The sequence below is a fragment of the Pipistrellus hanaki genome, assembly GCF_964339955.1.
Source record: "Pipistrellus hanaki genome assembly, chromosome: 9".
Lineage (NCBI taxonomy): Eukaryota > Metazoa > Chordata > Mammalia > Chiroptera > Vespertilionidae > Pipistrellus > Pipistrellus hanaki.
The window spans coordinates 80,563,575-80,584,833 of NC_140511.1; the positions used below are offsets into that span (position 1 = coordinate 80,563,575).

At 67.0% G+C, this 21,259-nt stretch overlaps 2 protein-coding genes across 7 annotated transcripts; both read left to right on the top strand.

Annotated features, from left to right (window-relative positions):
• The first annotated feature begins 1,080 nt into the window (after nt 1-1,080).
• Nucleotides 1,081-15,160, top strand: ALDH3B1 (aldehyde dehydrogenase 3 family member B1). Of its 4 annotated transcripts, none has more exons than XM_084893766.1 (10): nt 1,081-1,382; nt 5,886-6,048; nt 8,574-8,684; nt 8,811-8,931; nt 9,206-9,291; nt 9,638-9,719; nt 11,256-11,642; nt 12,251-12,417; nt 14,089-14,188; nt 14,684-15,160. In XM_084893766.1, exons 2-10 carry the CDS (start codon nt 5,887-5,889, stop codon nt 14,872-14,874), a joined length of 1,407 nt encoding a protein of 468 aa, XP_084749892.1. In that variant the 5' UTR covers nt 1,081-1,382; nt 5,886; the 3' UTR covers nt 14,875-15,160. The 4 variants fall into 4 exon arrangements, with proteins under 4 accessions (XP_084749892.1, XP_084749890.1, XP_084749893.1 ...); XM_084893767.1 differs by lacking the exon at nt 1,081-1,382 and adding an exon at nt 4,151-4,292; XM_084893764.1 differs by having other exon boundaries at nt 1,089-1,382; nt 8,574-8,931.
• Nucleotides 15,161-16,734: 1,574 nt separating this feature from the next.
• Nucleotides 16,735-20,524, top strand: NDUFS8 (NADH:ubiquinone oxidoreductase core subunit S8). 3 transcript variants are annotated; one of them, XM_084895521.1, is made up of 7 exons: nt 16,735-16,834; nt 17,849-17,906; nt 17,993-18,043; nt 18,376-18,465; nt 18,554-18,726; nt 20,148-20,276; nt 20,352-20,524. In XM_084895521.1, exons 2-7 carry the CDS (start codon nt 17,849-17,851, stop codon nt 20,481-20,483), a joined length of 633 nt encoding a protein of 210 aa, XP_084751647.1. In that variant the 5' UTR covers nt 16,735-16,834; the 3' UTR covers nt 20,484-20,524. The 3 variants fall into 3 exon arrangements, with proteins under 3 accessions (XP_084751647.1, XP_084751648.1, XP_084751646.1); XM_084895522.1 differs by having other exon boundaries at nt 16,827-17,090; XM_084895520.1 differs by having other exon boundaries at nt 16,827-17,038.
• Nucleotides 20,525-21,259: the final 735 nt, after the last annotated feature.

Genomic DNA, 21,259 nt, shown 5'->3' on the forward strand with positions numbered 1-21,259 from the left:
TGCCTGGCTCGGCTCCAGGCAGCAGGGCTGGCTGGCACATGCTGGCCACGTGACAGGCAGCGGCTGGGGCTCCGTTCCTCACAGAGGTCGGGGGCCTCTGCAGGCCCTGACCCGTCCCCAGTGGCTGAGGCCTCCAGAGGTGCCAGAGCGGGTGTGGGCCGGGAGACCGCTCCTGCCCCCCCGGGTGGGCAGGGGGAGCTGTGCGGGGGGGGGGGGGGGTGGCGAGGAGCTTCTCCCAGGGCAGGGCGGCCCCAGGCCCCGGGATCGGAGGCGGATCAGGGCCCCGAGGCGAGAGGCACGGGACCGTGGCAGCGGTCCGGGAGCTGCACAGGTGATGGCACAGAGGGTGCTCCTGCCCCCACACCTGCCACAGCGCCGCCTGTCTGACAGCAGCGGCTGGGGAATCGCAGCTCTGTGGGCTCCCTCGGGAGGGGGGGGGCCGGGGCAGGGCGAAGGGCAGGGGCCCGAGGAGCGGAGCTCAGGAGCCACCATGGTGACACCTGGCATCGCAGCCGCCCTCGAGGGCAGAGGGCGGCGCTTCTGGCGGGGAGGGCACGGCGAGGGATGGACGCGGGCCCTGCTCCTGGCAACACGCTCCCCGGATGGGGGGGTGTCCCCATCCCGCCTCCCCTCTGGTGCCCACCCCCTCCGTGTGGAATGTCAGGCTAGATGGGGGCGGAGGGCGCTGACAGACGCGGAGGGCGTGGCGGAGCCTGAGCTCCTGGCCCCCGGCCATCTCCGGGGCTGCCTCTCCCTCTGGCGGACGGGAAACTGAGACCAGGTGAGCGGGCGTGTGGGGGAGGCGGGTCTTCCTTTTTCTTCCCGGCCCTGGGCCCACCCACAGCACCACTCCGAGCCACCGCCGGCCCCTCCTCCTGCTCCGGCGGGCCTGGTCCCTGCCACCGGGCCCGGGGCTGGCCCCTCCGCTCAGAGCTCCCCGGGGCTGAGAGGCCAGCTAGGAGGCTGGCAGCCCGTCAATAGCTCACGGGTCCACAGGAGACCCACCAGGGAGGCCGGTGGGCAGGGCAGGGTGGTGTGGATTCGTGGGAGGCGCCCGGGATTACATAAGACGGGCGGGAAGGATGGGGAGAAGCGGCGTGCTGCCTGGGAAGGGCAGGGCCGGGCTGGAGCCCGCACCCGGAGGGCAGACAAGAGTCTCTGCGGGGACTTGGGGGCGGAAGTCCCTGTTCCGCCCGGATTGGGATCCAGCCGGGGTCCAGCAGGGGTCACATCCCTCGGCGGGCAGGGAGGGACGTGGCAGTGAACCTCAGCCCAGGCCCCAGGCCAGGCGGCCCCGCCCAGGGCAGGCCCAGCCTTGGCCATTTCGTAACCAGGCGGCCACAGAGCAGGACGCCGGAGGAAGGCCAGCCGGGCAGCCTCAGGTACCGTGTCTGGGAGGCCGGGGAGAGCAGCGGGCAGCGGGCCAGAGGCCCGGCTCGGGGCTGGCTCAGGCTCCGTGCCGGCAGCCCGGGCGGCAGGCCCTCCGGCCTCTGCACAGACCGGCTTTGTCTCCGGACCGGCGGCCGGGGAGAAGGGGAAGGAGGGAGGGACTTCCCTTCGCTGGCATCGAAGGAGGGGGAGGGGCCAGGAGAGATCCGAGTGGGGAGGGGGCCTGGGGCCCGGCGGCGGCGGCAGGCCCCCCGTTTTGTCTGAGCAGGGCCACCACCCTTCCTCTCTCTGGGGTCACACATCCTGTGCGGGAGCCGGGGCCCCGCTCTGGGCCTGGCACTCCGGGAGGGAGAGCACCCCGTCCCTGGTGGGGGGGTCAGGCCATGCATTTGGCAATAACACGCACTGCGCTTCCTGGGCGAGGCAGGGGGAACTGGTCACCGAGGGGCTGGGGTGACCACACCCCACGGCCCTCCGGGAAGGGAGGGGGCAGCTGCCCAGAGCCTCGGGGACCCCGTGGAAATCCAGGTTAAGATCAGATCGGAATCGGGAGCTTCCAGGCTGGTCCGTGACTCCACGTCTGGCCGCTGAGAGGGTCCTCCGCCGCCCCGCTCACCTCAGTCACCTTCCCCAGCTCCGCTTCCCGCCCCGCCCGGGCCTCCGGCTGAACCCCCTGCAGGCGAGCCCGGCGAGGCCTGCACCTGCCCGAGGTCTCCTAACAGGAGGTTTGCGATGGGGCTTTGGAGCCAGCGGACCTGGGACCCACCCCCTCCCCCCCTCCTCAAGCCCACGTGCCTTTTCTGGGCCCCAGCTTTCTTTAGGGGCCCCGGGCCCTAGCTACACCCAGGCTGGCACAGAGCTGGGCACGGTGAGCACCTGTTATCTCTTTTCTTTTCTTTTCTTTTTACAGAGAGGAAGGGAGAGGGAGAGAGAGCTAGAAACATTGATGAGACAGAAACATCCACCAGCTGCCTCCTGCACACTCCCTCCTGGGGATGTGCCACAACCAAGGTACAAGCCCTTGACCGGAATCGAACCCGGGACCCTTCAGTCCGCAGGCCAACGCTCTGTCCACTGAGCCACGCTGGTTAGGGTCACCTGGTTATTCTTATTAGAGGAATCCCAGGCCTGTGGCCTGGAGGGCCCTGCTCTGTCCTCCCCAGGTCCCAGGCCAGGGAACGGGCCTGTCCCTCATCACCGCCCACCGGTTTAGCGACTCCTGGCCCCCTCCCCCAGCCAGAAGCAGCAGGGACAGGAACAGCTGAGAGCGTGGCCCCTCAGCCCGCCGTGCGGTCTGTGCCCCCAGAGCCTGGCCGCCGGCCCCAGGGCCTCCGGTGCGGCGAGAAGGGGAAGCAGAGGGGGGGTCGTCAGGAGCGGCGAGGGGCGAGGCCACGGCAGCAGGATGCAGACAGCAGGCCTCCCACCGGCCGGGACCTCGCCCTCTGCCCCCCGCCGCTGAGGCCCCCCAGGTGCCCGTCTCCCCAGGGACAGGCCGCGCTGCCCCCGCCCGGCCTCGGTGGGGCTGGGGCCTCAGGCAGGCCCCTTGCCATCTGAGCCCAATCTCCATCGCCTCCAGCCGGGAGAGCTACAGGCCCCTCCCAGCGGGCCTGGTTAAACGAGTCACTCAGGGGTAGGCGATGGAACCTGACTCTCGAATCCTCACCCAAGGATATTTTCCCATTGATTTTATTTTATTTCATTTTATTTATTTATTTTTATTATTATTATTTTTAAAAAATATATTTTATTGATTTTTTACAGAGAGGAGAGAGGGATAGAGAGCTAGAAACGTCGATGAGAGAGAAACATCAACCAGCTGCCTCTTGCACACCCCCTACCGGGGATGTGCCCGCAACCAATGTACATGCCCTTGACCAGAATCGAACCTGGGACCTTTCAGTCCGCAGACCGATGCTCTACCACTGAGCCAAACCGGTTTCGGCTCATTTTATTTTTTTAATATTATTATTTTTATTGATTTTCCACAGAGAGGAAGGGATAGGGATAGAGAGCTAGAAACGTCCATGAGAGAGAAAGGTCGACCAGCTGCCTCCTGCACACCCCCTACTGGGGATGTGCCTGCAACCAAGGTACATGCCCTTGACTGGAATGGAACCTGGGACCCTTCAGTCTGCAGACCGATGCTCTATCCACTGAGCCAAACCAGTCTCAACTTTCCCATTGATTTTAGAGAGAGCGGGAGGGAGGGAGACAGAGAAACATGCATGTGAGAGAGGCACATTGATCAGTCGCCTCCTGCACAGGTCCAGGGATTGAGTCTGCCTCCGAGGGGTACGCCCTTGACCGGAATCGAACCTGGACCCTCCGCAGGCCCACACTCTGTCCGCTGAGCCAAACGCCAGTGGAACCTGCCTCTCAGGCACTCAGGCAGCTCCGTGCGCCCAGGATGGGGTGGGCTTGGGGAACCCTGTCATCTGTGGGTCCTTTGTGAGGTCACAGGCCCAGGGTCCCCCAGACCCCGCGGAAGGCAGCCTGGCTCCTCGGCATGCCGGGGTTGTGCCCGGCTCCCGCTCCCCCGCCGGCAGCCCCTGGGGGCCTCCGTCCAGCGTGACCAGCCGGCGGGGGCAATGTGGGGTGAGTTTGCCTCAGTGTTGCCAGGAGAGGCTGCTGGAAGGTTCCGTCCAGATTCCCACCCTCCCACCCCGCCCCTGCCCCCCGCAGAGCTCCCGCCCTCCCCTGGCTCACAGCCCCTGGCCTGGGAGTGCCACTCCAGTGCCCGGTGCGGTGCGCGCCTTACATTGTTGTGGCTTCTGGGGAGCCGCTGAGGAGTGCAGAGGGCCGGAGTTAGAGGTCTGAGTGGCAGTGGCCTCACTGGGCCCTGCTCCCAGGAGGACAGCGGGCGCTCACGTCCCCGCCTGGTGACGGGAAACTGAGGCGGAGAGGTGGGTGACTCGCCCAAGGCCGGACCATTCAGAGGCAGAGCGGGGAGGGGGCACCAGCCCAGAGGGGATCCCGAGGCCCAGGCTCCTGCTCCTGGGTCCCCGCGGGGCCAGGCGCCTTCCGCCCAGACAAAGGGGGAGCTCTGAGCGCCCCCTCTGCCACCCCGCCACCCGCTCTAAGGCCCCGGTGCCGAGGTGGCTGCCCAGTGTCTCCCACCAGGAGCCGAGGCCTGTGGGTCCGCGTGGCCCCAGGCTCACCTGGTGGGCCGGCCGAGGCCCCAGCCGGGCTTCTGGCACCGAGGCCCGTTGGGCCGCCGTCCTGCGGGCTGCGGCAGGCTGGCTCCCAGGAAGCAGAACGCAAGGTGACGGCAGCCATTGCACAACTGCGGGCGGCCTCGGAGGCTCTGCTGCCGGCCGGGCTCAGGCCCGACTCGCCCTCCATAAACACCGCGCCAGCGGGCGGTGCCCTCACTGCCCGACGAGCAGGAGAGTGGGTGCCGGGACCCCCAGTGAGGAGCTAAGTCTAGAGGAGGAGGGGGAGGCCCAGGGAGGAGGTCAGGATGAAACCGGTATTTGTGACACCTGTAACCCGGTGCAGCCGGAGCAGAGCCCAGGGGCCCTGTGGGGTGCGGGAGGGAGTAACCAGGGCGGGCTGCCTGGAGGAGGCATCAGGCAAGCTGAGACCTGAGAGGCGGAAGTCAGAGGGGCAGGAGGAAGGGGTCCCCCAGGGCCAAGGAAGGTGTGCGGCAGGGCACTCCTCTGTCAAGCAAACAGGTGGGGCCCCGGGGGAACATCGGGGCCTCTGCCCCACCTGCCAGCCTGCCGATGTCTGCCCTTCACCCCTTGTCCCCACCGCTCCCGGGCTCCTCCCGCACAGCGGCTGGCCCACTGCTGGGAGGCCGTTCTGCCCTCTCTCTTTCGGGAACGGGGAGAGGAGGGCCCTGCTCTCTGTCACCCTCGGAGCCACTGCCCCCCCCCAGGCAATGCCCCCCACTGGGGACGGGCGGGGAACAGAGCGTCCTGTGTCTGGAATGTTCCCACGTGGTGGCGGTGGTGGCGGTTGGTGGCCTGTCCCTCTCCTTAGACCCCTCCTGGCCACTCCAGGCCTGGCTCCGTCTCCAGGAGGGCGCTGGGCGGGGCGGGGCCCTGGCTTGGGGCTGATTTCTGTTGGGTCCCTGGCTGCCTGCCCACCCTCCGGGGCTGTGGAGTAGCTGTCCCCAAGCCCACACCCGTCCGCACAGCCCGGGCTCCGGTCCACTGGCCAAGGGGAGCTGTCTGTGCACTGATTGGTGTGTGTGTGTGCGCGCGTGTGTGTGTGTGTGTGTGTGTGTGTGTGTGTCTGTGCACTGATTGGTGTGTGTGTGTGTGTGTGTATGTGTGTGTGTATATGTGTGAGTGTGCGTGTGTGCGTGTGTGTGTGTGTGTGTGTGCACGTGTGTGTGTGTGTGTGTGAGAGAGAGAGCAGGGCCAGCCCAGGCCCTCTGGGGTCACACAGAGGGCAGTGAGGGTGTCTGTGAGCCCACATGGGTGCAGGAGGGGGTGGGGCAGGTGCCCAGAAGGCGGGGACTCCTGCCCACGCTCCCCGCTGCCTCCCAGGATGGACCCCTTCGAGGACACGCTGCAGCGGCTGCGGGAGGCCTTCCGCGAGGGGCGCACGCGGTCGGCGGAGTTCCGGGCGGCGCAGCTCAAGGGCCTGGACCGCTTCCTGCAGGAGCACAAGCAGCAGCTGCAGGAGGCGCTGATGCAGGACCTGCGCAAGGTGAGGGCGGGGCGGGGGGCGGGGCGGGGCCGGGCCGGGGCGGGGCCGGGAGGGGCGGGGTGGGGGCGGGGCGGGGCGGGGCCGGGACAGCCTCATCCTCTAAGAAGCGGAACTCAGAGCCCATCCGACTCCGCCCTCTGCGGCCCCTAACGGTCCTCCCTTCACCCATTCACTCAGCCTCTTCCACTCGGTACTGACTGAGCACCGGCGATGTGAGGGGACTGTTCTGGGATCTAGAGATGCAAACAGAGGAACACAGTCCCTGGGCCCAGCAAGCTGGCCTCCTGCCCAAACATGACGGCAAATAGATAACCACACAGCGTGGTGCCGGCACCGGGAGACTACCTAGTGTGAAGGGAGCGGGAGTGCCGGGATCAGGTGCTGCTTTATCCTGCGGGTCAGGGAGGATTTCTCTGAGAAGACGGCGTCTGAGCAGAGACATAGAGGAGGAGGGGAAGGCTCCCGTGGATAGAGGGGAGAATGGCAGCAGGCACAGCACGTGCAAAGGCCCTGAGGCCGGAGGTGCTCGGGGTGTTGATGCTTGAGGAGCAGCAAGGAGGCCAGCAGAGCTGCACAGGAGGTGGGGCCCGGGGGCGTGGGCCGCACACGCAGGACCCTGGGCCGCACACGCAGGACCCATGGGCTTCACGTGGTACAGGGCCCACACCCCGAGGCCTGGGGGCTTGGCCCCTCCCGATTCCAGCAGCAGCCGTGGCTGGACTCCCAGAAACACACTTTCCGGCAGGCACCCCTCCTCAGCTGGCAGGCCCACTGCTGAGCTGCCTGGGACAGCTGTCCAGCGGGTCCTTTGGAAAAATGTCCCTGTGCATGTTGCAAAGGCCACAGTGTCCAGACCCACCCCGTTCGTCCCACCGGCCCCTCACCGGCTGAGCCCCCAGAGCCAGGCCCGAGGCTCCTTGTCAATGAGCGAGAGGAAGCGGTGTTTGATCCTTCACGCCCGGGGGGGGACCTCAGTGCTGGGTGCTTGTTGGCTGCCCACCCGCCCGGTGGTCACCTCCCATCCCCGGGGGACGGCAGTCCCATGTTGGCTTGTCCTGAGCTTGTCTTAGTCCTAAGCCCGAGGATGTCCAGGAAGGGCCTGGGCCTCCTGAGCCCACACACGCGACTCTGCCTTGACCCCTGGGGTCCCCCCTGGCTGCTCTGGGCCTGCCTCCAACCCTCAGGTCCACCAGCCCCTGCCCTCCCCTTCCTCCTCCCCACTTTCCCGGCGGGCAGCCGCTCCACTCGGGTCTCAGAGCGACACGATGCCCGGTACCAGCAGGGCCAGGGGTCCCTCCGCCCGCTTCCCAGACACCCAGCCGGTGCCCGCCTGTCCCTGGAGCAGCCACGGACTTCTAGCCGAGTGCCTCGGAGCGCCTGGGGTGGTGGCTGGGGGTCCCCGTCCACAGGGACAGCGGACGCTGGCCAGGAAGGCTCCTGTAAGACTGCTCCCTTCTCGGAGTCGGCAAACCTGACCAGTGCCGTAGCCACGTGACACCCAGGCACCCCATCGCCCTTTCTGGAATGATCTGTTTATGAAACCAGGGCTCCCGTCCGTGCTCTCCTCCGCTCTCCCCGTCTCGAGGGGCTGCCTTGCCTCCCTGTGGGGACGGTCCCATTCCCCGGGCGTGGTGGGGGCGGGGGTACCGCCACGGAGCCTCTGCCACCGCCACGGGCTGGCCGGCTGCCCGGCCGTGGAGCGGAGGCCTGAGCTGCTGCCTGTCTGGCCCCTCTCCCTCTGGCTCGGGGTTCACTCCCGCCTCCCATCCCGGCTCCTCGAGGCCCCGGGAGCCCGGCCCACAGAGGGAGCGGCCAGAACACTCACGTGGCCCCTCCCTCTGGTCTTGCAAGTTCTTTTTTAAAATATATTTTATTGATGTTTTTACGGAGAGGAAGAGAGAGGGATAGAGAGTTAGAAACATCAATGAGAGAGAATCATCGACCAGCTGCCTCTTGCACACCCCCTACTGGGGATGTGCCTGCAACCAAGGTACATGCCCTTGACCGGAATCGAACCTGGGACCTTTCAGTCCGCAGGCTGATGCTCTATCCACTGAGCCAAACCGGTTTCGGTGCAAGTTCTGTCCCCAAACCTGCCCTGCCCTGTTCTGCACGAATCCTCTCAGCTAACCCCAAAGGGCCTTCCAGGTTGGGGACCACCCTCAGTCACCCCTAAGCAGGCACAGAGGACACAGCCCTGGCCCGAAACAGCCTACTCTCGGCGAGAGGTCAATGGGGGGGTGGGGTGGGGGAGACAAATGTAGGACTTTAAACAATAAAGAATTTAAATAATAAACAAACAGCCTGCACTTCCAAAATCACGGTGTCCAGGTGGGTCCAGGGGCAGGTTTTCTGTTGCGGCCACGGCTGCATCCCTGGCTCCAGCACAGCCCCGGACACTGAGCGCTCACTGACCACGGGGGGTGGGGGGGTGAGGGAACCAAAGCAGGCTGTGCCCAGAGGAGGCTGTGCCCTCTCCAGGCCTCTGGCCACGAGCTGACCGCCCCCCCCCCACACACACACAGTCAGCCTTTGAGTCGGAGTTGTCGGAGCTCAGCATCAGCCACTCCGAGATTAACTTGGCCCTCAGGAACCTGCGGGGCTGGATGAAGGATGAGAAGGTGCCCAGGAACCTGGTGAGCGGCCTGGGGGAGGGCAGGCACGTGGGGGGTTATCCACTGGGCCGCCCCTTGGGTAAAGGGTGGTGCCGAGGGTCTGGAGCCTCAGACCTCACTCCTCACCGCCATGCCGGCCCGGCACAGGCCACCCAGCTGGACTCGGCCTTCATCCGGAAGGAGCCCTTCGGGGTGGTGCTCATCATCGCCCCCTGGAACTACCCCCTGAACCTGATCCTGGTGCCCCTGGTGGGCGCCATCGCGGCAGGTGAGCACCCAGCCTGACCTCCCCCGGCCCCTCCCTCAGGGCCTCACGGGGCCCGCGGAGCCCGGGGGAGCGGTGGCACCGGGTGGCTAAGTTAGAACAGCTGGCATCTGGCTCCCCCGCTCCGGGCTGCTGGCCTTGGGCCTGCTGGTCGCCTCTCTGAGCCAGATTCCTCACCAGAGGGCAGTGAGGCCCACCTGGCCTGCAGGTGAGAGGTGAATGAGGCCTGCACGGACCCCTGGCCCATCTCCGCCCGCCCTGCCCTGCCTGCCCGCAGGGAACTGCGTGGTGCTGAAGCCCTCGGAGGTGAGCAAGAACACCGAGAAGATCCTGGTCGAGATGCTGCCCCGCTACCTGGACCGGGTGAGCAGAGCGGGCGGCCCCAGGGCTGGGCCGGACCCAGTTCCAACTCACGCCTGCCTCCTGCGGGTCGAGTGGCCCTGGCCAAGTCACCACTCCTCTCAGCCTTAGTTTCCCTCCTGGTAACACAGAGGGGTGGCATCCATGGCAGTGCTCTGATTAGCCTGTCTTCTGGGGGTCCCTGTGCCCTCAACTGTGGCCTCAGCCTTCTCACCAGCCCCGCTGGGCCCCAGACCCTCTCCTCACTTCACCCCCATGAAGCCCTAGAGCCTGCAGTCCCGGGCCAGGCCAGGCCCGAGGGGACAGGCCGGGCTGGGTCCCAGGGCGCCCTCTGCTGTCCCTCCCGCAGAGCTGCTTTGCCGTGGTGCTGGGCGGGCCCGAGGAGACGGGGCAGCTGCTGGAGCACAAGTTCGACTACATCTTCTTCACGGGTGAGCGGCCTGCTGCGGGCGCCGGAGCAGGAGGAGGGGGGCCTGCACCAGCCCCACCTGGAGGGGTCTTGTCCCCAACTGAGAGAGGCCACAGTGCCAAGGCAGAGGGGCAGCCAGAACTCAGAGGGGAAGTGCCCGCGGTGCCCGGAGGAGGCTGGGAGCAGCGCTGGACCCGGACTCACAGGAGGGCCGGGACCCCCTCCTCCCCTGGCACAGACCTCTGGATTCGGTGTCCAGCCTGGATCACCCACCGGCCAGGGTCGGCCTATGGAAGCAGAGGGGCCAGGGGCCTCAGCTGTTCCTGCCGACTTTGGGGGGGTGGGAGGGACAGAGAGGCAGCCGGGAGGGTGCCAACCCAGCCTCCACCATCACGCCACACGGCTGGACGGGCTTCGGGCGCTGGCCCCAGGACGGAGGGTACAGGGGCAGGCCGACCTGAGGCTGGCTCCAGGCCGGGTCCCGCGGCGGCCGGCACAGAGGCCGCCAGGCCATGGTGGTCTCACGGCAGACTGAGCCATCCGCACACCGGCCGTCTAGAGGACACACGGGCCCTGGCATTTCCTCCATCAGCGGGAGTCTCCTCAGAGCCGCCCGCCCAGGCTCCCACGGGCACCGGTGGGGGGCTTCAGTGGAATTCAACAAGGGGAGGTGGGGGGGTAGGAGTCCTCAGACAGGGAGATGTTTGCAGAGGCTGGAGGAGTGGAGGAGGAGCCTGGGGAGGGAGCGGCAGCAGCCAGCAGCAGAGCAGTGGCTGACCCGGGCCAGTGTGGGCAGGAGAGGCCCAGGACTGGGGTGGGTGGGGGTAGGGTCGGGGGCGGCTGAGAGGAGGACCCGTGAGACCCAGGAGATCACCCAGAGGAGAGGACGGGACCAGCCAGGAGGGGAGGGAGGAGCGGGTGCAGAGGGGGCAAGGCTGCCAGGCGGCTCAGAGAGAGGAGAGACCGAATGTCCGCGGCTGCAGCTGGACTCCGGCCTCGGCCTTGGCGATAGGAGTCGCCGAGGGTTGGGGGGGGGGTTTGTTTTAGGGTGTATTTTTATTGATTTCAGAGAGGAGGGGAGAGGGAGAGAGAGATAGAAACATCAATGATGAGAATCATTGATCGGCTGCCTCCTGCACGCCCCCTATAGGGATCAAGCCCACATCCGCTATCCGGGCATATGCCCCTGACCGGAATTGAACCCAGGACCCTTCAGTCCGCAGGCCCACGCTCTATCCACTGAGCCAAACCAGCTAAGGGGGTCGGGGGGTCTAGAGGAGCGTGAAGTGGTGAGGAGCGCAGGGCAGCGTGTGGACACCTACAGGGGAGGTCAGAAATCAGAAGCAGGGAGGGCGGGGGGCGGGGCATTGCAGAGGGTCCTGCTAGCGCAGTGATTGGCAGGGGAAAGCCAATGAGGCCTGGGAGCTCCCGACTCAACCCCCTGTCCAGGGAGACTCAGGGCGGGGAGTGAACCCCCCCTGAGGGATCCCAGTCCCCAACCGAGGCCGTCCCACCAGTCCAGGCGAATGAGGGTCCCTCGGGTTTTTTTCATGCACAGGGAGCACTCAAGTCGGCAAGATCGTCATGGCCGCGGCCGCCCAGCACCTGACGCCCGTCACGCTGGAGCTGGGGGGCAAGAACCCCTGCTACGTGGACGACGACTGCGACCCCCAGACCGTGGCCAACCGCGTGGCCCTGTTCCGCTACTTCAACGCCGGCCAGACCTGCGTGGCCCCCGACTACGTGCTGTGCAGCCCCGCCATGCGGGAGCGGCTGGTGCCCGCCCTGCAGGGCGCCATCACCCGCTTCTACGGCGAGGACCCCAGGGCCTCCCCGGACCTGGGCCGCATCATCAGCGACAGGCACTTCCAGCGGCTGCGGGGCCTGCTGGGCTGCGGCCGCGTGGCCGTCGGGGGCCAGAGCGAGGAGAGCGACCGCTACATCGGTGAGTCCGCCCTCCCGCCCCGGCCCCGGGCCCCGGGCCGGGGCCCTTCCTGCTGGAGCCACAGCGGGGCCGAGTCCGGGCCTGAGGTTCCAGGGCCCCACGGATGGAGCCCAGCCAGGTCCACGGCTGTCGCCACGACTCCCGGACACGAACACCACATGTGGCCGTGGTCTGAGCCTGTGACCCCGCGGCCCCGCCCAGAGCTGGGCCCAGGCCCAGGCTCCCACACCCAGACCCCCAGCTTCAGCCCCGGCCTCCTGAGAGCCCGCGGGTCCCGCCCGGGCACCGCCGGGCTGTCCTTACAGAGCGGCCCGGCCTCTGGCCACACGGCTCCGTGGTGATGCTGCTGCTCCAGCAGGCTGGGCCTGGGCCCTCGGGCTCCGGGGCTCTGAGACCCAGTCACCCTGAGACCTAAGACCGCGCTGGGCCCGGGTCCCGGTCACCGCTCAGGGCCGTGGGGAGACTCTCCCCTAGAACATCCCGAGCCGGAGCCCCGGTCCCAGGGCCCTGCCCGGGGCTGGGCCGCCCCCTGTGCCCGGGCTGGGCCGCCCCCTGTTCCCGGGACTGGGCCGCCCCCTGTGCCCTGCTGAGCCGCCCCATGCCCGCAGCCCCCACGGTGCTGGTGGACGTGCAGGAGACGGAGCCGGTGATGCAGGAGGAGATCTTCGGGCCCATCCTGCCCATCATGACCGTGAGCAGCCTGGACGAGGCCATGGACTTCATCAACCGCCGGGAGAAGCCGCTGGCGCTGTACGCCTTCTCCCGCCGCAGCCAGGTGGGCCGGGCAGGGCTGGACAGGTGGGGCAGGTGCCCGCAGTGACCAAGGGACCTGGAGGGAGGGGGTGCTGGCCCTCTCGGCAGTCACCGGAGTTCCTGGTGGGTGGCAATCTTGGTTGTCTCTGCCCTCTCTCTCGGGAGCAGCCACGCTCTCCAGCACCCAGAGCCCCCTTGGCCAGCCCTCCTCCACCTGGTGGCTCGTGTCCCTCCTCAGTGCCCAGCTCATGAAGGCACACACATGGGCAGGCGTGAGGAGGGTGAAGGACCAGAACACACAGGCCAAGGATGGGCCCTGGTCCCACTCCTGGCCCCTCACCTCCTGCCTCAGCTTTGCTCAAGCCCCTGGGGCAGCCCCGCGCCTCAGGGCAGTACCTGCAGCTCAGAGCACACCACCCTCCTCAGCCAGCTCTCACGAGACCCTGCAGACTCGACAATGCTTTTTAAAATGAGCTTTTTATTTTGGAATAACTAGACTTACAGGAAAGTTACAAAGATGGCCCAGGGACCATAGACCACACCCCCAACCCCCCAGGAAAGGGCCCTGACCTTGGTCAGGGGCGGACGTTGGTGCAGCACTGTTACTGGACTCCACACTCGGTTCCGATTCGCCAGTTTTTCTTTCCGCCCCGGGATCCAAGCCGGGTCCTCAGTGTGTGTCCTTGTCCCGGCTCCTCTGGCCTGTCTCCCTGCTTCACGGGAGCCCGCCCATCCTGCTTTTCTCCACCTCCTTCCTCCCTGGGCCTACAAGGCGCTCCGGCTCACCTCCTCTCCACCAGCCCACAGCCAGCCGCTCCTCCGGGACCCGGGCTCATCAGGGTCATGTTCACATAAGAGCCACACGGGGTTTTGGAATGGGGGTCACCTGGCAGAGAGGCTTTCAAGCTTCTGACTGCCCAGGCCGGGTCCCAGGATGCAGGGACCCGTAAGGCACTGGACTCCCCGACTTATTCCTACTCCTCCCGAAGACAGCCGTCCCCCCTCCACCCGTGGTCATGACTGCTGGTCTCAACTGGCCGCTGAGCCCACTGATGGGGGTCCACTCTGCCACCACTGCCCAGCCCTGACCCAGTGTCACCTGGGGGTCACACACTGGGACAGATTTTAATGACAATAAGTGACTGCTCACCTTTCCCTCTCATTCTTCAAATAAGCCTGCAGAGTGGAGAGGAGAGGAGAGGGCCTCCTAAAGCAAGCGAAGGCCAAGCTCATGTTCAAATACCCACTCATCACAGGACTGTCTGACCTCCCCGTGCCACACATCAGCCCCCAACCCCCACTCCCTGCCCTGAGCCTCCCACCTGCCCTGCACGCCTGGGGGCCCTTTCTCGCTCTGCCCCCGAGACACCCAGGCACCACCTCCCTCTCTGGGCATCTCACCTCCCTGACTACCCGGCACCTCCCCTGCACTCGGCATGTCCCCAGGCAAAGCTGGGCTCCCCTCCCCCTGGGCCTGAGCGTGTCCCCAGCACCTTCGCGCCGGAGCAGAGGCTGGGAGACAGGCCGCGAGGGGAGTTTGGTGCAGGCTGCGGAGCCATGCCCTACACTGGTCCCACCCCCTTGGGGTCACAGAGGGGCCTCGGACCCTTCCTGGGGCCCTCACGGGCCGGACAGAGCCCCTGGGGCGGGGTGGGGGCGGCCCCGCCACTCGGCTCCTGGCTGCTTGTTCCAGGTGGTGAAGCAGGTGCTGGCGCGGACCAGCAGCGGGGGCTTCTGCGGCAACGACGGCTTCATGCACCTGATCCTGGCCAGCCTGCCTTTCGGCGGAGTGGGTAGGTGTGGCAGGGCCCTGCACTCTTACCTCACCAGACGGGTGGCCCCAGAACCGCCAGACCTGCCTCTGCATTGACATGAGTGGGGTCTGTCTGGGAGCGAATCTGATCCTACTACTCCCACGAAAACCTCCCCATGCTCCCAGGCCCCTGCTGGCCACCGAGGGCCTGGCAGCTTCCGGAGGCGGCCCTTCCTGCCCGGCCTCCTCTCCGCTCCCCTGCCGCTGCCCCGGCCGCACTGGGCTCTGCCAGGTCCTAACACCACAGGTCAAACACCTGGCGTCTCCAACGCGTGCTGAGCTGGTGCCAAGCTCAGGGCTGAGCCCTTTACCCAGTCTCCCAATGAGCCAGCCCGCTTTCCAGATGGGAGACCAAGGCTCGAGGGGTGAAGCAGCCCCCCAGGGGGCACTGCGTGACTGGCAGAGCCCGCCTGTCTGTGTCGCCTCAGCTGGCCACCGAGGCCTGAGTGCCACGCTCTGTGCCCTCCCTGTCCAGGGGCCAGCGGCATGGGCGGCTACCACGGCAAGTTCTCCTTCGACACCTTCTCCCACCGCCGCGCCTGCCTGCTGCGCAGACCCGGGCTGGAGAAGATGTACTCCGTCCGCTACCCGCCCTACTCGCCGCGCAACCTGAGGCTGCTGCTGGTGGCCATGGAGACCCGGGGCTGCAGCTGCACCCTGCTCTGAGCCCACCGCGGGCACCGGGGCCCGTGTCCCTCCTGTGATGGCCGAGGCCGCCGTGTCCTGGGGGAGGAGATGTGGCCTCGGGTCCAGGGCACAAGGATGAGAAGACCTGCCAGGGCCCCAGCCCAGCCCGGGCTCGGCCTCCCATCTTCCGGCCCTCAGCCTCCTCCTCAGCTGCCCCCACTAGGGTGGGAACCTCAATGCCAGGCACGTGCGTCCCGGGAGAGGGCAGACATGGGCACCCGTGAGCCGCGCGCTCCCGGGGAGGGTGCCGAGGGGCTCGGGCCTGTGGTGGGCCGGGCCTCCCTGTCCTGAGCTGCTCCGTCTGCACAGCGGAGTGCCTAACAGTATCTCAGAGGGCGGAGAGGTGGCATCTGGGAGCTTAATAAACAGGAGCTGCGGACCCCTGTGTCCTGGTGTCTTCCCTCCCGCCTCTCCCTCCGGCTCAGGTGAGCCGCCTGCGGGGGACTCTCCCTTCCCTTCAGCTCAGGCTCTGGAGCGCTGAACACACCCGTCCCCAAGGGCCAGCCCCAGGCTCCTCCCCGCACCACGTCCCACACTGGGCTCACCCTCCTGGGCCCGGGTGCCCTGCACTGGTCCCCATACCTCCAGCTCGGCACCCCTCCCCCCTCCATCTCCCAAGCCCGAGGTGACCAGACGTCCCGATCCCGATTTTCAACCATTTGTCCTGCGGTGTTTTAAAGTCCTGATGAAGTCCTGATTTTTAATAATTTGTCCCGCGGCGTTTTAAATCGGGACTTTTTTTAAATGCCGCGGGACAAATTGTTAAGAATTGGGACTTTCCGAAACCTGTTTGGCTCAGTGGATAGAGCGTCGGCCTGTGGACTGAAAGGTCCCAGGTTCGATTCCGGTCAAGGGCAGCTGATCGATGATTCTTTCATCGATGTTTCTAGCTCTCTATCCCTCTCTCTTCCTCTCTGTGAAAAATCAATAAAATATATACATTTTTAAAAAACCGGGCAGTCCCGCCCAAAGCGGGACGCCCGGTCACCTGACCCAAGCCCCGCCTCTCAGCGAGCCCCGAGGATGCTGACCCCACACAGCTGCCCGGATCCCCGCACGAACCACGGCGCCCAGGGCCACCCTGACCCGCCTCTGCCCGGCCCCGCTGCTTCCCCCGAGCGCCAGGAGCCTGCCTGCCGGCCCGGGGCCCGCAACCCTGCCGACCCGGCCGGGGGCCCCGCCGCGGCCCCGCGCCCCGCTCACGCCCGTGGCCGGGCCCCGCGCCCCGCTCACGCCCGTGCCCACGTCCTTCCGGGGAGCTCCGCTCACACAGGCGGGCGCGCTCCGCTCCCGCCGCCCTCAGCCTGACCGCACCTCCTCCACCCCGTCCCCGCCCCGGGCACAGCGGCTCAGGCCGCCGCCGAGCCCCGCCTCCGGTCGTCCGTCACTCCCGCCGCCGAGAGGAAACAGGGTTGGCGGCGGGTGAGGGTCGGGCTCCCGGGTCACGTCGAGGACTGGGTGCGGGGAGCCGCACTTCGCAGGCCCAGGGCGCGGGCACAGGGAACAGGTCCGGGCCTCAGTGCCCCGTGGGGAACGGACAATGACCGCCCCAGGGCTTCGTCAGGCCCCGCACTGACCGCCGCCGCCCGCGCTCCTCACCGCCTTTACCACACACCCGCGGGGGCCGGCCGGAACCGCCCTAAGCCACGCCCCGGATGTCCCGCCCCCAGGTCCCGGAGTTCTCGCTGATTGGCCTCTCCGATACAACATGGCGGCGCTATACACAACTTCGAGCGCCTGCTCTCCCGTAGCCAATCAGAGGAAAGGTATTTCTACGTCCCGCCTCTTCGGTTGCGCCACTGGCCAATCAGAGCACACCGTGAAGAGTCAGCGCGGAGACGGCGAAACCAGCCGGCCCAATGGCAGCGCCCAAGGGTGTGAGGCTCCGCCTCTCGGAGAGCAGGCCGCTCGGTAGGGGAAGGAGTGGCAACGCTTCAAGGTGGGTGTCTGGGCTCCGCCGCTGAGGCCGGCCTGGGCAGCGCGGCGTCGGGAGCGAGGGTGGCGCCTCCGCTGGTCTTGCTGGCTCTGCCCCGGGGCCTCCTCTCGGCCCGCGGAGACCCCTCCGTCCCCGTGCCCTTGAGCGTGCAGCGGCGGGACCTGGAAGTCGGCATCCTCGGGGCGCATGCGCCGCGGCGTCCTTGGGGTCAGAGGTCATAGGGAAGGTCGAAGGAGATGGGTTGGTGCCTTAAACTGAAGTCAGTGGTCGAAAGAAATGGACCCGTTAGAAGTCACAGGTCACGGGAGGGGCCGTCGTGAGCTCCCGCGAAGTGCCCTGCTCTGGGCTGCACCCCGGGCTTGTAGGAACCCCCTTGGTTCTTACGGTCCCCCATTTCCCATGGGGGAGACAGGCCAGGTGACCCGCCCGCCCAGGGTCACTGGACAGTCTGGTGGACAGCTCCAGAAGGGCCTGGTGCTGGGAGAGGAGTTCGATCTTGAGGGTTATTTAAGCCTCGGTTTCCAGCAGGGCCGGGCTGGGGGTGGGAAGGGGGGGCTCTGCTGGATCCAGTCCTGGTCCCAGCCTCCGGGAGCCTGACTTTGGGCGAGTCACGTACCCACCACCGAGCTGCGGCTGCTCACCCTGCCTCCGGGGGGTCCTCGTAAGGACCGGACAGCTGAGCGTGGCCCCTCGCACCGGGCGCCGGGGCAGGGACCTCGCCATCGCCGCAGGCGGCCGCTGGCGGTGCTGATCGGGTCTGCGTGGGGAGGATGAACAGGAGCACTGGCGGGGGAGGGAGGAAGGTGGATTGGAAAGATTTCTCAGAGGTGAGAAGATGGAACTCGGGCCCTCGCACGCTGAGCTGTCATGTTGGCGGGCTGGGACAGCAAGGCCATCTGTGCCTCTGGCAGGAATGGGGTTAAGTAGGAGAGAGACGACACAGTGGCCCTGAGGCCAAGGGTAGGTCTCCTGCAGAGCCTGGGACCCATCACCCCTCCCTCCCTCTCACCCCCGCAGATGCACTGCCTGCCCACGCCCACCGCGCTCCGGGCCCTGGCCCGGGCCCTTCGTGCAGGTAGGACGGAGGGGAGGGCCGCCCTGGGCGCGGGAGCCGGGCCTGGCCTGAGGCGGCAGCTGCACAGCTCGGCCCTTTCCTTGCAGGGCCTCCCAGCGCCCGGAGCCTCCACAGCAGCGCGGTGGCCGCCACCTACAGTGAGTCTGCCCGCCCCGTTTCCTCTCCGAACAGTGGGAGGAGGGTCCGGACTGTATGGTCCACGGGAACAGTCTCATCGCAGGGGTCACAGAGTGACCTCAGCTCCCCCGTGGGGCGGGAGAGAGCTGCCCGGTGTGAGCCCTGGGCGCCCGTGCCTCCTCCTCAGGACCCCGAACCCTAAGCCCCTTCCAGGCCTCCCCTCCTGGCTCAGGGCCGCACAGGCCCAGGGCCCAGGCCGGCTCGGGAAGGTTTGGGGAATGAACAGCGCAGGGGCGGCTGTGCCTGCAGGGGGCGCGGCCTCACCTCCCTGAGCTGCCCGTCTGCCCCGCAGAGTACGTGAACCTGCGCGAGCCCCCGATGGACATGAAGTCAGTGACCGACCGGGCGGCTCAAACCCTCCTGTGGACTGAGCTCATCCGAGGTGGGCCCTGCGGGAGGGCCGGGCGGGCTGGCGTGGGACCCAGTGGCCAGGGTGAGGGCCTCACCAGCCATGCCTCTGGTGCCCACAGGCCTGGGCATGACCCTGAGCTACCTCTTCCGGGAGCCGGCCACCATCAACTACCCGTTCGAGAAGGGCCCGCTGAGCCCGCGCTTCCGCGGGGAGCACGCCCTGCGCCGCTACCCGTCCGGGGAGGAGCGCTGCATCGCCTGCAAGCTCTGCGAGGCCGTGTGCCCGGCCCAGGTGAGCCGGCCGCCCGGCCCTGCGGGGGCCGAGGACTGGCACGGCCAGTGTCTCCAGGGACACCCTCCCCCTCTCTGAGCCACGTCCCCCTGTGAATGGGGGCGGGAGGCCTGTCTCCGGGCCGGCTCAGAGTCCGTGGTCACTGAGTCAGCGGGTAAGCTTCCCCCCTGAGCAGCCCGCATGGCACAGGGTGCTGCCCGGAGGCCTGGTCAGGGCCGTGGCGCCAGGCCTGTGGCCGCAGGGTGGCACCGAGGGTCCATTCCCCGGGCACAGCAGCCGCTTCCGGAGCCCTGCCTGTGCCTGCCACAGGGCCAGCCCCAAGGACACGCAGACCAGTGGAGGCCGTCACTGCCCCTGTCACTGCCCCTGAGCCCCGTGTTTGGTTCGGTCGGAGGGTCCCTGGCGGACCGCCCGGAGCCAGGGCCTGGCTGTGTGGAATCAGAGAGGCCAGTCGGCAGACAGACCCACGGCATGCCAGCAGGAGCCCGCAGGCTCAGCGACCCCGTGTCCGAGACCCAGGAGGCTCCTTTCTGAGTCCGGCACGTCTCCTCGCCGCTCCCTGGCCTCCGGGCCCCAGGCTGTGGCCTTGCGCCTTCAGTCCAGCTACCAACACACACAGCATGAAGCTCCAGGCAGCGAGTGCCGCCCGCAAGCCAGGCTCTGCCAGGCTCTGATCTTATAGCAACTCCGGGAAGAGATTGGGATCCCTGTTTTTAAATACGTTTGTATGGATTTTTAGAGAGGGGAGGGGAGAGAGAAACATCAACAGGCTGCCTCCTCCACATCGCCTACTGAGGATAGAGCCTGACCCAGGCAGGTGCCCTGAGCAGGAATCAAACCAGTGACTTTTTGGCCCAACCAGCTGAGCCGCACCGGCCAGCGCTGTTCCCTTTTCATAGATGAGGCTACCAGCCAAGGTCCCTCTGTGAGTGCCGGGCCTGTGGGGGCTTTGCCACACTGCTCTGAAGACCCTCCTGACGGGGGGTAGCACAGGCTGTACCCAGCTGGCACAGGCTGTTCCCAGGAACAGAGTTAAGGCCTGGCCTTCAAGTCTGGCTCTGCCCCTCGCCTCTGTGTCTGGCCGATGGGTGGGGAAGGCTGGGGGTGAGGGGGAGGGCGGTTCCGCTCACACCAGGAGCTGCCGGGACAGCAAGTGAGAGCCTGCCTCCGGAGACAAACGGGAAGAATGCCATGGGGGGGGGGGTGCTAAGGAGAAGCCGACGTGGACGCGGCCTGGCTGCTGGGGCGTCTGGAGGGCGGCTTTGGCTGAGAGGGATGGCAGAGGGTCCGCTCTGCAGGCCCCAGGGGATGAGTGCCCAGCGGGGCCCGGCCGTGCAGACAGGGGTGGATGGGCAGTGAGGGGCCCCCTGTGCTCTGAGCGGGGAGCCTGGCAGGTGACCGCACCCTGAGCCGCCCCCCAGGCCATCACCATCGAGGCGGAGCCGCGCGCCGACGGCAGCCGCCGAACCACGCGCTACGACATCGACATGACCAAGTGCATCTACTGCGGCTTCTGCCAGGAGGCCTGCCCCGTGGACGCCATTGTCGAGGTGAGTGGGCCCCGGGGGCGGGGGCGGGGGGGCTCCTTGGAGAGGCCTGACGGCCGCCTGCACCCCCACCCGCAGGGCCCCAACTTTGAGTTCTCCACGGAGACGCACGAGGAGCTGCTGTACAACAAGGAGAAGCTGCTGAACAACGGGGACAAGTGGGAGGCCGAGATCTCCGCCAACATCCAGGCCGACTACCTGTACCGGTGACCGCCCGGCCGCCGCGCCAATAAAGAGGCTCTGACCCGCTCTGTCCTGTGTGTCTGTCCTCGCGGCCGAGCCAGCCCCTCCCGTCAGGCCCTCCCGGGCTGCTCCAGCCCGCAGCAGCCTGCTGGCCACACGTCTTTCCAGCACGTTCCCCGGGGCCCGGGATCCGGTGTCCACGCGTCCCTGAGGCTCCCACCGTCTCGGGCAGAAGCCGTCACTGGCAGATGCTCAGAAATGCCGGATCCTCCTTCTTGGTCAGAGTGAGGCTGCTGTGGGGGTGACAGTCATGAGATAGTGACACAGGCTCTGCTGACCTTGAGCTGGCCCTGCCTCACCTCCAGCCACATCCCCTTTTCTCACCAAGTTCCCCAGGCCAGGCCGCTGGCGTGGCTTCTGCTCAGGACTTCCTGCTTTGTGATCCCCCAAAGCGGTGTGGTCCCTTGGGAAGCAAGCCCGGTGCCGCGGAGTGCCAGTGAGCCCCTGGAGGGCCGTGCTGAGCGCTGGCAGGATTCTGTGTGTTCTGAGCAGAGGGGAGGCTGGCTCAGAGAGGCAGTGATTTGCTCAGAATCACAGCCTGCATCCAATGAGCAGACTCACTCAGTCCGAGCGCCATGATCCCAGAGGGACTTGTCAGCGCCCATTCCCTAAGTCGCTTCTGAAGAAGCGGGAGGGGTTCTATGGTCACTGAGTGGGGAAGTGCTCCCAGCTTCTTCCCTGGGACAAGCACTGCGTGTTAACGCCGTCGAGGCTCTGAGAAGGCCTGCAGCAGGGAAACCCAG